We start from the raw sequence: 14,123 nt of genomic DNA, 5'->3' as shown, positions 1-14,123 counted from the left end.
TTTCTCTTTGAAGTCGAAAACAGAGTTCTCAGGTAGATTATGGATCCATACCCTCGAAATGTTCAACGAATACCATGAAAAACGTGAACCCAGGAGTAACGTGTAAATGTTTTGCTGCAAAAATAACCTCGAAAACTCTGAACGGTAAAGTAATACCATTATGTATAGCCTATCAGCAAGAATTGATTAATCGAGCCTATAGGTAAATCCCTGTCTCACCCTCCGGATGCACTAGGTGGCGGTAATGCGCCTTTAACATCTGACGCCAACCTGAAGAAAACACCAGAAAGAAGAAGCCGCTGAAGAAGCAAGTTCACTGTCAACAACCTCGTCTGAAGTATCATGGCTTTGTTCTGCAGAACTGCTGCCCTGCTGCTGAGGCCCGCCAGAGCAGTGCCGGCCTCCTGGTCTGCTGCACGACACTACAGCTCAGGTATAAAGAGGTCTCGTCTCAGTTTTGTGGCGCTACACGAACTGCCCCTGCTACAATGTCACGAAAGCCGCGTCACTGAATGTGCGACGCATGTGGACAACAGGCAGGCTGCAAAGTTTCTTGTTACATCAGCCGTCTTGTGTAGTATTAGTCACCAAAAATGTCTCAGTGGTGTGTTTTAGTGGCTGACCGTTTCATACTGTCACATGTTGTCGTTGAGATGAGGACTAATACTGGTGGTGCCAGGTAGGTTAGGCTATGAAGGATAGGTAGGCTGTTATGTCTTGCTGAAATCTGCTATTGTGTGTCTTACGCTTTGTTCTGCTTCTTTATGTTTGTCCTATACCATTCTGTTCTATGATTGATTGTTGATCAGTTAGATCTAGTTGGACTCATTCTCTGTCAGTGCTCTGAGACATGTTTGCGATAAAGGGCTATACAAATAATTGAACTTGAACTAGGCCTGCCTGCTTGATCTGGTCTCGATCTGTTTGAGGTGTTGACACTGAAATGATAGCATCTTTGTTGTCACATTAAACTAACTAAAGCCCAACTTACAGGCAAGCTGCAGTAGGTAAGTATCTTGCAAGCGTAAATCAGTATTAGTTTGTAACTAGCTGTGGCCTTTGCTCCAGAAGGCGTATCAAGTTGGTCACTGTAAGGCCTTGACACCGGGTTGTCAGTGTTGATGCTTAACACTTTCTTGAATGATTAACCAGGACTTGTCCTTGCCGTGTGATATCAGTGTTTCTCAGTAGGATCATGAGGATAGATAAGCTCAGCTCAGACCACTTTGGTGGTCCTTCAACTGGTTAAAGGACTACATTGCTTACAGTTAAGAAGTTGATGGTGGTGACTGATATTAGTGCAGTTATTACACCAAAGGTTAGTAACTACGGACCAGTCCACAATTAAAGACACAAGTCTGTCAGAATGCATATATATATGCAAGTCAGGACCTTGAAAGTTCACTGGTTAGGTCACCTGATATTCTTGATGCCACTGTAATGCCGTCTTTCTCAGTATCTGCCTCCTCCAGATGAGAAGTAGGATGCTCTGTTCTGTGAATCCATCCAGAGGGGCCGGTTCATCTGACTGTCTGTGTTGGGTTTTGTTTTCATCCAGGCGGTCAGTATGAATACATCATGGTGGAAAAGCGAGGGGAGAAGCAGAACGTTGGTTTCATCCAGCTGAACCGGCCTAAGGCTCTCAACGCTCTGTGTGACGGGCTGATGGCGGAGGTGGGCCGCGCCCTGGACTCCTTTGAAGCCGACGGAGATGTGGGAGCCATTGTCATCACCGGCAGTGACAGAGCCTTTGCTGGTGAGGGGATTGCGTGTGTTTATTAATGCTTGTATTTGTGTTCTCCTCTGTGTGTTCAATAAGCTGTTTACATCGACCTATCGATAAGCTCACAAGTATCACTGTTAACGTGTGTTTTTCAGCGGGGGCGGACATCAAAGAGATGCAGAATCGAACCTTCCAGGAGTGTTACAGCGGAAACTTCCTGGCTCACTGGAACAGAGTGTCAACAGTGAAGAAGCCTGTGATTGCGGCTGTCAATGGATTTGCTGTGAGTGTGTTACATCAAGTCTGAGACTATTCGGGCGTCCTGGTGGCTCAGTGTGTAAGGCGCATACCGTGTAAACACACCGTTCTGGGTTTGATGCATGTCATCCCCCTCTCTCTCTCCCAATATTTCATGTCTCTCTAGTTTGAACTGTCATATAAAGGCAAAAATGCAGAAAAAAAGTGGATTTTGGCTAGGTTAGAGCAAAGCTTAGAAATAGAATGAGACTCTCTTTGAGTGAAAATCTCTGTTTCATTCACTGTTTCTCCACATGACTGTGTTGTGTTGTTTTAGCTGGGTGGAGGCTGTGAATTGGCAATGATGTGTGACATCATCTACGCCGGAGAGAAGGCTCAGTTTGGCCAACCGGAGATCCTGTTGGGCACCATTCCTGGTAAAAACATCCTCACCTCTCATATCCTTCCTGTTGAAACTGCACCACCTTATTTGTTGATCAGTGTCATGCCTTTTGGAGAGGGGCTGTTGCCATGATGACACCTGTCTATCTGCAGGATCGGGTGGCACGCAGCGGTTGACCCGTGTAGTGGGGAAGTCCCTGGCTATGGAGATGGTACTAACCGGAGACAAGATTAACGCTCAAGAAGCCAAGCAGTCAGGTAACACAGACGTAAAACTGTTCACAACGTAGACACACACTTAAGATTAATAATGTTGTTGTTATTGTTGTTTAATTTGTGGAATTCATCCAACTGAATGACCTGTAGTGTATAGTCAGCTGAAAAATCAAGTTAAACAGTGCTTTGAATTGATAAAAAAAAAAAAAAAAAAACATACACAGATTCAGCAGCTTTTGTGTTTCTCAGGCCTGGTGAGTAAAATCTGTCCAGTGGACCAGCTGGTGTCAGAAGCTGTAAAGTGTGGGGAGAAAATTGCTGCCAACTCCAAGCTGGTCTCAGCTATGGCTAAAGAGGCTGTTAACGCAGGTGTGTAGAGTTTATTTTTGGCTAGCTTTAATCTTGAAACCTACCTGCAGCTTTACTTGGACAGGTTTGTTGTGTTTTCCTCTGACTTGCTGATCTGTGTCTGGTTGCAGCCTATGAACTGACCTTGGCTGAGGGGAACCGTTTGGAGAAGCGTTTGTTCCACTCTACCTTTGCCACGGTGAGTACAAGTGTGCATCTGAGCACGAATGAGGGGGACCGACGGACCTGAACAGTCTGAGTCTTGATCTTCGTGTCTGTTTCTGTCCCTCTAGGAGGATCGCAAGGAAGGCATGACTGCGTTTGTGGAGAAGAGACAGGCCAGTTTCCAAGACAAGTAGAGAAGAGCTGATTGAGGACTTGGCCAAGAGCACAAATTTCCTGATATCAGTGGATCATTTCCTAATCTGAAATCCATTCTGACATAAGTTGGATCCTGCAAAAATCCTGATGCTAGTGGAACATACAAGCTAACAAAATTAGGATTTAGCACTGAGTGAGTGCACAAGAGTGTCTTATCACAGCTGAGCCCAGTCTGCGTTTGCACAGTATCAAAATCAAATGCTGTGTGCGTACAGTAGTGCCGTGTGTGAATACTATTTACTAACTTTGTCACGGTCAGTGTTACAGCAGGAGGAATCAGCCCTGATGACTAATACTGACTGCGCCTTTCATTTTCACTGTCAAACCGCTGCCTACATTTTGTAGGCGGCAACCTTTTTTTTCCTTCTGTACATTTTGCAAATAAATCTCTAAAATGGTTTTGAGTAGCCAAACTGTGAAATATTATTGGTGTTGATTAAAGGAATATGTCTCCGCTTCATGTTTATCACACAGTTGATTGTTTGAGAAACTGGAATTTCCCTTATCTTCTGGTTCTAAGATTAAATGATATGGTTTCAATAATTCAGGATATTACTCCTGTTTTTTATTTCCTAGGCATGGGATAACATTCACTCATTTGGAGCTCAGTCAAGAGTAGCCTGGTTTCAAATGGTGATTTCTTACTGACTTTATATTTGAAATCTGGTGATTAGTGACCGCTTCTAATTCAATGAAATGTTGAGCCTGTCAAATGTATTATCAAACATTATGCAACATTTGGACCCAGCTCACCCAGCAGCATCATACCCAAAACAAGCTCACGCATTGAGTAAAGTTCATCAATGATGTAGACCGCTAGGTGGGGCTGGTGTGCTGTTATACGCAGTGAAAGAAACTGGACATTGAAAAGAAATTCAGCCGCCTGTTGAACACACACCCCGACTTGTGTGTGTTAAAGAGGAAAGAACAGAGCTTAATTTGCTGCAACTGAATGTATGTAATTGATGGTTATAAGGTCATGTCATTAAAATACTATATACAAATCACCAGGCCCATGGCCAAAGGATCTAATAAATTGAAGAATTCTTAGCTTTTTCTTGTCAGTATTGTGGTTTTGTAAGTAGGATAAAGATTCTTCAACAGACTATAAATGGAAAATTATTTGTCATTTTCTCTACTCAAAATACTGGTAATACATTTATCTAATATTTACACACAATACATGACTTTTTTTTACACAATATAACAAAAAAGGCCAAAAATAACTCCTAAATTTACAAAAATTGTCTCTGTTAAATAACTAATTTCTTTGTGAAAACTGTCACTATTAGCCTATTATTATTGTTGTAGCTACTAGCACAAGTTATCAAAGGTTTAAACTTAGGCTACCAGCTATTCATCCTGGAAATTAAGCCTAGAATTTTTCAGCAATAATTATTCCACTGTGTTCAACTGAAAAGGAAGACGCTGAAAAAATATATTAAGCTCAGATTGTCTTCGCTTCTATTTTAGATATCTAAAATCGATAGCCTATTGGCCTGGTGTTGAGGGATGCATTATTTGGCTCCAACTCCTCGGTAAACCATGAAACCATATAATAGTTAGGACCAATCGACTTCAAAAGTGAGGAAAACACCAGAACAAATTTGGTTAGTGTGTGCTTTCTTTTGCCTCTCCAATCATCTGAAGGCACCTTTTTTTCTCTGATCTCAGGGTTTCTTCACACGACGGCGCCCCATATCTTCACAAGGCCATGGCCTAATTGATTTTTATTTTCATTCAATATTCCCCTGGAGCTTGCTTTCTTGTCAGCCCCCTGGAACAAAACTTCTAAAAGGGGAGAAAAAAAAAACTCGTCTCCTCACTCCGTGGGGAAGCACAAAAGTCTGCAGAGAAGGCCCGAAAAGAAGCTCCGCTTTGAGGCTACCGAAAGGTCAAAATAATAAATGTAGACTCAATTGAGGCTCTCCACACAGACAAAAGGGGCAAAACGTTACATTTTGGCAGCGCAGACCCTCATAGCGTGATAAACTCATTTAAAGAAGCCGAACTAAAGAGGGAGCAGCATGGGTCCAGAGAGGGAGAAAGGGGCTTTCAGCCCGGCAGACAGGCCTGGCTCCTCCATGGGCCTTTTCTTCTCTTCACTCTCCATCCGTCTCACGCTCCTCTCCCCTCACCAAGGATCACTACAATATTCCTATAGGGACTCCGTGGTAGCCAACTCAGTAGTGAGTTTACAGTGACCATCTTACAATGTTTTTTTTTGTTGTTTTTTTATCTCCTCTGATATCACTATAATATCCCTGTAGGGACTTAAAGTGTGTCTGTGTGGGTTTTTTTTTCTAAAAGTTATTAAAGGAATATTAGACTACAGGAAAAAAAAAAAAAGCAAAACTATAAACTATACACGCTACATCAGGAGGTTTCTGCAATGGTTCTTTGGTTCAGGTATCCTCTAATCCTCTAATTTATTACAATTTTAAAAATCTAAGATCATAATAAATACGCCAGTGTGATTCTTAAAAGGTCCCTTTGATGCTGCTGGTTTAGAACATTTCATCCTTTCTAAAATGGTCCTTTACAGCACCGTAAGGTGTTCTGCCATGGTACAAAACCTAATGAACCATTGTCTGTTACTATAGAGTGTATAGGCCAATTAGCCTATAGACATATTACCACAGGAGATACAAACCTACTATAAGGTCACTATAACCGCACTATAGTGCCGTAGATACACTATGCGTCCCTATAGGAATATTCTAGGAATATGTATACCTAGCCTTCATTAACAGCAGCTGCATAAAAGCTGCAGGCAATTCAGCAGGCCTACCAGCCAGAGCTGAACCGCGACTTGATGTGGGTCTTTCATAAAAGGCTTTTTATGCAGATCTCCTGCTTTTACAGAACCAGGACTATCTGTGACCATGGAAAGGATTCCTCAGCATTTTTCTGCCATCCAGCTGAGAGTTTCTCTGGCTCAGATGAAACAAGCCGGGTGGAATGGTTTTCATCTGACAAATATTTTCATTATCTCACATTCTTGGCACCGGTGGCCGTGTCGGAATAACACATTCACTGGTGTCTGCTTTGAATTATGCCCACCCGAGGGTGTCAGGAACAACACACGGTCGAAGTTTAACCTACTGAAGCAAGGCAAAGCGTCTGTGAGGTGACGGGTTAAGTTCCCCGTTTCCTCAGGTTGGAAACAGGGCGGGCAGGTTAATACAATGACAATATTTTACAGGCTAGACATGCACATCATCTCATTTACTGCGTGATTGATGCCATGACATTTACCCTGATGGATTTACAAACGTGGTTGATGCACATTTTTGAGAGGAATTCATCAGTGAGCCAGAAATAAAAAATATAAGCAGCCTGTATGAAGCATCTGGACAGCCTGCGGGTATTACGCATAGGCCTATTTGGTGCGCACTTCTGCAGCTCTTCTGCCTTTTTTTATTTTCACTATAGGTCTAACCCTGTCGACTATTCACACATTAAACACCAACGTAATAGGCCTACTTTGTGAGGTCTGAATGCGAGAAAAAGTAGGATGATTTGTTCCTACACTATGCGCAAGATCATCCGTGCGCAATAGGCTGTTTGCGCATTTATACCTATTAGGCAAGCGATATAGATTAAGGTCTACCTGTTGCCGAGGAATTTATATTGTTGTATATGGAGATCAAAGGCTTGTTTATGAGGCTTGTTTAACTTTATGAGGCTTAATAACATAGGCTAATAACCTATGACAGGTCGCATTGAACATTTCTAACTTACTTTGTAATGTAGCTTACCGAGATATTGCCATGGACACTTAAATGACACTCTGTATTAAGCGGAATATTTATCCATTAGGCCACTAGAGGCTATTAGAAATAGCTACTTATTTGTTTGAGCGTGTAGAGACGCGCTGGTGTGGGAGTCCTCCTTCTTCTGAAACTAACCAATCAAAGTAGCCTACACACACTGATCACATGACGCACTTCCTTATGCACTGTACTCCCACAAAGATATGCACTTCACTATCAAGATAGTTCTCATCCTAGTCCAGCCTGTGGAAACCCTTGCCCGTTAGACCGGAACATACAACTAATGAGAATAATTAGCAATAGAGCAGGATAGCTATAGCTATGCATCTGACATCATCATACTACGCATGCGTGAGACACAGGCGCCTGCTGGGAGGGGGGGGGGTGGATATGGGAGCGAAAAGGACACTCTCTCTTGACTCCCAGCCAAAAAGAAGCGGTTTAGTTTGTCTAACGGGATTCAAGCGAAGACGGAAGTAGGCAGGAGTGAAGCCTCCCGCTTCGTCTGGGTGTTTTCTCTGCTCCTCTTTGCTGCTGTCATGGTTGTGCTGAAAGGAATTCCCTCAGTTTTATCTCCAGAACTGCTGTATGCTCTGGCTAAAATGGGCCATGGGGATGAACTGGGTATGTTATGTCACGACTTTTGAAACAGAAATAAACATGACCTCCACACAGGCAGAAGTGCTACCTGCTCTGTGAGATATAGCCTACTGTATGTGACACTGTTGGGCGACAGCTATGTAGGCTATTCAGTTCAAGTCCACACAGGGAAAGAGCGATAGAGCAGGACTAATCCACATGATCACCAGCCTCTAGCCACTCTGGAAAAGGTGATCTGTAAATGCTATAATTATTCCTTCATTGATTGTATTTTATTTTATTTTATTTCTTCAGTTCTTGCTGATGCAAATTTTCCAGCATCTTCCATTAGTGCCTGTGGTCCAAAGGAGATAAGAGCTGATGGTATGTGCAATTATCTATCTGTAAGGAAAAACTAAGAGGATGTGTGTATTGTTCTATAATATTGAAATTATTATCAAGCCTCTCTGATCCTTCTATAGGATTAGGAATCCCACAGCTGTTGGAGGCCATTTTGAAGCTGTTGCCCCTGGATACGTATGTTCCCACTCCGGTAGGTCACTGACTGATAAATCTGCTTAAACCACTGAGTGATTTTTCACTGATTCCAGTGATGGGTAGCTCTTCCTGCAGTATTTCATTATTTTGTCATTATTATTAGAAAATGTCTTCAAATGTATTCCCTCCATTGAAAATGTCATGCTGTGTCTCCACAGGCTGCAGTCATGGATCTAGTGGACAGTGACAAACAGAGAGGTTTAGCTGTTCCTGTGTGGGACACCTACACACAACTCCTGCAGCAGGCTGGGGTTCAGGTAAAACAACCTCTCTCTCTCTCTCTCTCTCTCTCTCTCTCTCTCTCTCTCTCTCTCTCTCAGGTAAAATAAAGGATCAACAAATTCAGCAGAACTTTATTGATGAATCCGATAGTTGACTATGTGTGTTGATTTATGTTTGTATTTAGACTCCTCTTGAGAAAGTGGAAAGGTTTGCCTTCTATGAACGAGCCAAGAAAGCCTACACTGTTGTGGCAACAGGGTGAGAACTTTCACCATTTTCTCTGCCTTCATTTGAAGTGGCTGCACGTTTGATTCTGTTTCTGCAAAATAAGTACCACAAGCATGTCTCATTTTGTAAACGTGAAACAAAAAGGTAGACACTCATCACCACTAGAGAAAACTTCCCTCTTCCTTTGATTCGTAGCTATGGAATTGTCTCAAGTCTAATTCAATCACAAAAAGCGATAATGTTCTCTCTACCTCTGTCTTTTACAAACAAGGAACTAGAATTTTGATTATTTGATAATGGTTTGGAAAATATGCCATATGCCTCCAGCAATGTCTAAAATCTGTTTTTCAAAATGCAGCTGATTTATTAAAATGATATTGCATAAACCTATCAGTCGTCTCTTGGTGAGTGACTGTGTTGTGTCTCCACAGGGAAACGGCTCTCTATGGTAACCTGATATTGAAGAAGGGGGTCATTCCTGCTGAACTACTACACTGATATGCACACAGACACACACACACACACACACACACACATTTTACTTGACTATCTATGAGATAATTATTTCTGTATAATATACAGTAGCTCAGTATTCACCCAGCCTGAATTCTGCATATTTGCACTTTTTAAAAAGAAAAAGAAAAAAATTGTTAGTTTTTTTCAAATATTTTAGACAACACAGTCATGAGTAAATACATTTTGAAATTTTTTATAGTAAAAAAATGTGTTTAAACAAATCAAGAAAGGCTCAATATTTTTTCATGTTTAATGTTGACAATGCTCATCCATCAGAAACTGTGAATTCAAAAAATAATTTATTCTTGTTAAATACTGTAAACATGATCTGATCTCTCCAATGATCTCCAGGATATGAAATTTAAATTATATTGTATTCTTGTACATAAATTACTTCTGGGTTTTAATAATAAATTTCAATAGATGATACACATGAAGTCTTGGATTTGTGTGTTTAAGTGCCTTTATCACCAAGAGACATCTGAATGAGTGAAGATTTACATGTTTTTATTCTTATGAAGGATTGGAGTGTTTAATGGAGTCAACAGGAAACTCTTTTAGCTTGTTTACCTGTTGCATCTTTATCAGATACGTCTTTATTTGACTGTAAACGATAAGAAGAGAAACAGGTTGAGTTGCTGCTGAAGGTTTAGTGGTGGTAGAGATCATCCAGATCTTCCTCTGGCTGACTGTAACTCCTCTGAGAGGACCAATCAACACGCATGGCTGCATCGGCGTCGCCTTGGTAAGGGACAGGCTGGAGCAGATCTGCGTGGTACAAGTCATCCATGTCTTCCTCTGGCTGCAGGTGAACTCTGACCTCGCTCTCACCCCTGACCTCTTGTCCAAGCGGCTCCACCTGCACTGGCGAGCGTGGGTCGTCGTGATACAGGTCATCCTCATCCTCCTCTGGCTTGGTGTACACCGGTTGGACCTTGGTGTCGACGTCGACTTTAGCCACCATCGGAGCGAGATATTTGTCCAGCACCGCCCTCGCTCGGTCTTCATCCCAGTCTTGCTCAGGATCCTCTGAGGCCACCTTATCGGAAAAGGGATCTACTTCTGGTTCCTGATCGTACCAGGTGTCAGCTTGCTTCAAGGGGACGGACTGGACGTCCTGGCTCAGGAGCCGTGCTTTGAGGAGATCGTCCATGGACGGATGGTAGAGCTCGTCCATGTCTTCTTCAGCCCTCAGGTACTGTCCGTCCTGTCCGGTCATACTCTTCCAGATGGCCATGCTTGGGTCAACGTCATAGTAAGTCCCATCCATGTCCTCTGGAGGCTCCACTTGCTCTCCCAAGGACATCTTTCCTTTGGTGTCAATGGACCTGAAATATCATACACACACACACACACACCATGATAGTCTGCATTTTCCCAGTTCATGTGAATAAGATGCTTCATATTCATTTCAACTCAAGGAAAGTATAACTTACACAACAGTATCCTGGAATGCTGCATCGGGAAATTTATTCTGATAAAAGAACAAAAATATCATTACTTGTACCATGTACCTGTGAACATGCAAACATGTATGTGTCGTGTTATCTTCATCATCATTATACGGCTACAGTGTGTTGTGGACAGCCAGGTGGGATGTGTACTTACCCAGGGTTTGTATGGCTTTGCTGTGATGCCAAATATCAGGCAGATGCAGACGGTCAGAGAAATCCTACGAGTGAAGAGACTCAGGATTAATGTTCTGATTTTCTGCCAGATTAACATCAAGTGTCACCAAGTGTGATATATATTATACAGTAGATACTTGCCCAGTTAAAGCATGCAACACAAGATATATACATAGTCAAGCATCAAAATACCATCACACCAGGTCAGCCACCATGGTAATCACAGTCAGAAACCCTTTGAAGAGATTCATATTACGGGAAGAGAACGTTTCTTACCTGAACATGGTGTCTGTGAGTGTTTTCAGCTCAACGTCTCGGTGGATCTGAACAACAGGATAATTTCCCTTCAATTCACCTGCTATGGAAAATAGAGACCAAAGTTCCACCAATAAATCCTGTTCTGTTCTCTTGACCTTTGCACCGTCTGGATATGGCGCCGTTGCCTCTCAGTAATTCATTGGTGTCTAGTTTGTGTTGTGCTGTTTAACAACACAACAAAGTGGCTAGTAAAATGCAAAATGAAACAACTACCTTTAGCAACATTTCAGCTGTTGTGTCAACATAACAGACTCTCAGCACTGACATTACTTGCTGACTGTCTCTGAAATTAATTCCTTATTCTATCATAATGTTTATGCAGTGTGTGTGTATATGGATGGGTTGGAAAAGATTACTGTCCGTTATGCTTTAGTTTAGCTTCATTATTTTGCTCTAAAAGAAAAGCTTATTCTTGCTTGTGTCTGAATTTTTTGCCAAGCACAGACAGTGAGTAACCACCTAAAGAGAAAAAATGCCTAGTCATACAATTACAATAACTACATTTTAGGTGATTAACCTGTCTTATCAGCAATCAAAAGGTGATCACATGGAATATCTTGAGATATAGCAATAACCTTTGCGACTCACTGTGTTCTTTTATTGCAGTAGTTGTGTACTGACGCCAGTGCACATGGCCCCTGCTTTGGAGGCAGAGAATGAGTCATTTGTTGTAGGCGACACACTGGTGTAATGTCTGTTCTGTTTGATAAATATAATATCTAGTGTGCTGTTGGTTAAATACTGTGATTTTGGGCTGGTAAATGTGATTAGCTACCAATCAGTTATTCAGATAAAAGGGATTGTATTCAAATTTATAATGATGTATATTTTTAAGAGTTGTATCAAACACATGAGCATTAGCATGCAGCGACAGAGCATAGACTCCCCATGCTTGGCTTATTATGACAGGAACCCTCTCAGACACAGACAGACTCCCTCCTGTGTGGCTGTAGGGCTACAGCTTCACCCATTTAGAGTGGCTAATTACCCTTCACGTACACATACACTATAGGAGGATAGATTGGAGGCAGATGATAGGCCTGTGATCTTAGTGCCAGCCACAACACTTACTAAAGCAACTGTGAGTGTGTCAGCTCTGATCTACGTTCTTGCCAAGATCCTACTACGCTGAATACAGTTCATGTTTGATGTGCAGGAAGAAGTTGGTTAAATTATAGCTGACTGTTTGCATCAGTTTTTCTGTCACTGTTAGATTTGGCAAATAAAGACAGAAACCCCCTTTTATGTTCAGCTTGTCTCAGAGTTGAAATATACAGCCGTAAACTAATTTAAACTAATCTAATATGGCATATATACGCACCTCAAGAATGTGATTTCATCTTAACTCAATGTTCCAGCATCCACTGCTCCCTCCACCAAGCTGTTATGGTTCCAGCGTATCGACGCCGTCGTCGGTGAAAACCCCACATCTCCACAATGTCAACTTTTCAGGAACCAAGAAAAACAGCTCTGTGTTTGGCTTGACCACCATACGTTTTTCAGTTTATCCAGTGGGGTTTGAAAGGGTTTCATAAGACCAAGAGGCTGTAACATTTCCTCAACCCATAGAGGAGCATGTGATCCTTCAACTGAAGTTAAAACATGAAAATGACCTGGAACTGGAGTTACCAGATTTCACATGACAACAGCGGTATGGAAGGCCAACAGATAGAAAAAATGGCCATTGAACCTCACCTCTTTCACTATTCGTACAACAGTAAAAGAGTAATTACGTGAACCTATGGGTTAATAATGTAACTCATGACAATAGGATACAGCACACACACACACACACACACACACACGTATGGTGTACAGTAGAACAGGAGCAGACAGACACACCACACACTTCCTGCCCTGTTCAAGGGATGGCTCCACTGCGTCTGCTGCTATCTGCGCTCTCTATCAGATCCATATGTGTCAGTACAAGTCCAGCGTTACCCCTCGTCTAGCCCCACTCTCAGGTCGGCGAATTGTCTGCTATGTTCTACCCCAACCGGTTCCTAGTCCCTAAAAAAAACCCTGACATCTGCGGGACAGTCTGTGTAACAATGATAAGGAAATGACTCCTGCTTTAATCCACTTTTACTATTGCTATTGGACTCTACACTCAAACAAGATTGGCTTAATTTCATAGCTGCTTCTTGAAGATAGCGATAACGACATTGTTAGATTTACACTGGTTTGGAGCCAATCATACACTGGCTGCTACCAGACTGACAGAGAAGCCATTATGGAAATGCTGTGTTGGTCTCCCAGAAACCACAACGCCGGGACAAAAGATTCTGCAGCTCCAAGCCTTGAAAGTGAGGTTTGACGGATAAAGTGTGCTGAAGCCTCTACCAATCTCAGCCCTCCCCCGCGTGTCCCATACACATCGCTGAAACTGCTTTCATGTGAAGCCCAGAGGCCCAACAGCTACCCACACACACTAACCACAGGATTCTGCACCCCTGAACTGCTGATGGTCCCACAACCTTACAGGAAAACATGCTCCTCTGCGGTTTAACGAGCCTCGGGTTGGCGGAGCGCTGCGGCTCAGCAACTGAGGCGCTCTCAGCTGTTTCTGAGGAGTGTTTTGGTCATTTCATTCGAAGACATATTAGATACAGGGATAAGGTGATGAAGTGCTGGAAAGTAGAAATGATGGGATAGTCTTTTTTTTTTTTTCAGAGCAACACTGGTAGGTTTGTGTGATGCTGGTGCAGTGTAAATGGACGGCACATACTACAGGAGCTGGGAATTATATATAGGTTCCACTGACTCATTCAACCCAATCAAAGACATTTTGATTCATATTTTCAAAAATCCAACTTCAACCATACATAAAGATCTGCATGTAGAGCTACATTATATAAATAAGTTATTTTGACTACAATGTCAGATTAGGCTAAGACCAAAGGTAATTATGTAATACCTATCATGTTTGTGGTAAAATTCCTATCCCTTAATATATTTTGTCACAAAGAGGAGTTTAGGAGCTTAGAAAGG

General features: G+C 42.2%; 2 protein-coding genes across 2 annotated transcripts; both read left to right on the top strand.

The window, feature by feature from the left end:
• The first annotated feature begins 297 nt into the window (after positions 1-297).
• On the top strand, positions 298-3,706 carry echs1 (enoyl CoA hydratase, short chain, 1, mitochondrial). The gene is made up of 8 exons (XM_071913429.2): positions 298-433; positions 1,559-1,756; positions 1,879-2,006; positions 2,298-2,397; positions 2,516-2,620; positions 2,828-2,947; positions 3,058-3,125; positions 3,220-3,706. The coding sequence occupies exons 1-8, from the start codon at positions 343-345 to the stop codon at positions 3,283-3,285; spliced, it is 876 nt and encodes a 291-aa protein (XP_071769530.1). The 5' UTR covers positions 298-342; the 3' UTR covers positions 3,286-3,706.
• Positions 3,707-7,550: 3,844 nt separating this feature from the next.
• On the top strand, positions 7,551-9,495 carry fuom (fucose mutarotase). The gene is made up of 6 exons (XM_071913629.2): positions 7,551-7,707; positions 7,978-8,046; positions 8,145-8,215; positions 8,379-8,477; positions 8,627-8,700; positions 9,102-9,495. Exons 1-6 carry the CDS (start codon positions 7,623-7,625, stop codon positions 9,166-9,168), a joined length of 465 nt encoding a protein of 154 aa, XP_071769730.1. The 5' UTR covers positions 7,551-7,622; the 3' UTR covers positions 9,169-9,495.
• The last annotated feature ends 4,628 nt before the right edge of the window (positions 9,496-14,123 follow it).

The sequence above is a fragment of the Centroberyx gerrardi genome, chromosome 15 (assembly GCF_048128805.1).
Source record: "Centroberyx gerrardi isolate f3 chromosome 15, fCenGer3.hap1.cur.20231027, whole genome shotgun sequence".
Classification (NCBI taxonomy): Eukaryota; Metazoa; Chordata; class Actinopteri; order Beryciformes; family Berycidae; genus Centroberyx; species Centroberyx gerrardi.
This window is presented reverse-complemented; position numbering and strand designations above follow the sequence as displayed.

Coding starts and splice junctions, on each gene's coding strand:
- echs1 (XM_071913429.2), top strand. CDS start 343: ATGGCTTTGTTCTGCAGAACTGCTGCCCTGCTGCTGAGGCCCGCCAGA. Junction 434..1,558: donor TGCACGACACTACAGCTCAG/GTATAAAGAGGT, acceptor GTTTTCATCCAG/GCGGTCAGTATGAATACATC. Junction 1,757..1,878: donor CAGTGACAGAGCCTTTGCTG/GTGAGGGGATTG, acceptor TGTGTTTTTCAG/CGGGGGCGGACATCAAAGAG.
- fuom (XM_071913629.2), top strand. CDS start 7,623: ATGGTTGTGCTGAAAGGAATTCCCTCAGTTTTATCTCCAGAACTGCTG. Junction 8,478..8,626: donor TGCAGCAGGCTGGGGTTCAG/GTAAAACAACCT, acceptor GTTTGTATTTAG/ACTCCTCTTGAGAAAGTGGA. Junction 8,701..9,101: donor TACACTGTTGTGGCAACAGG/GTGAGAACTTTC, acceptor GTGTCTCCACAG/GGAAACGGCTCTCTATGGTA.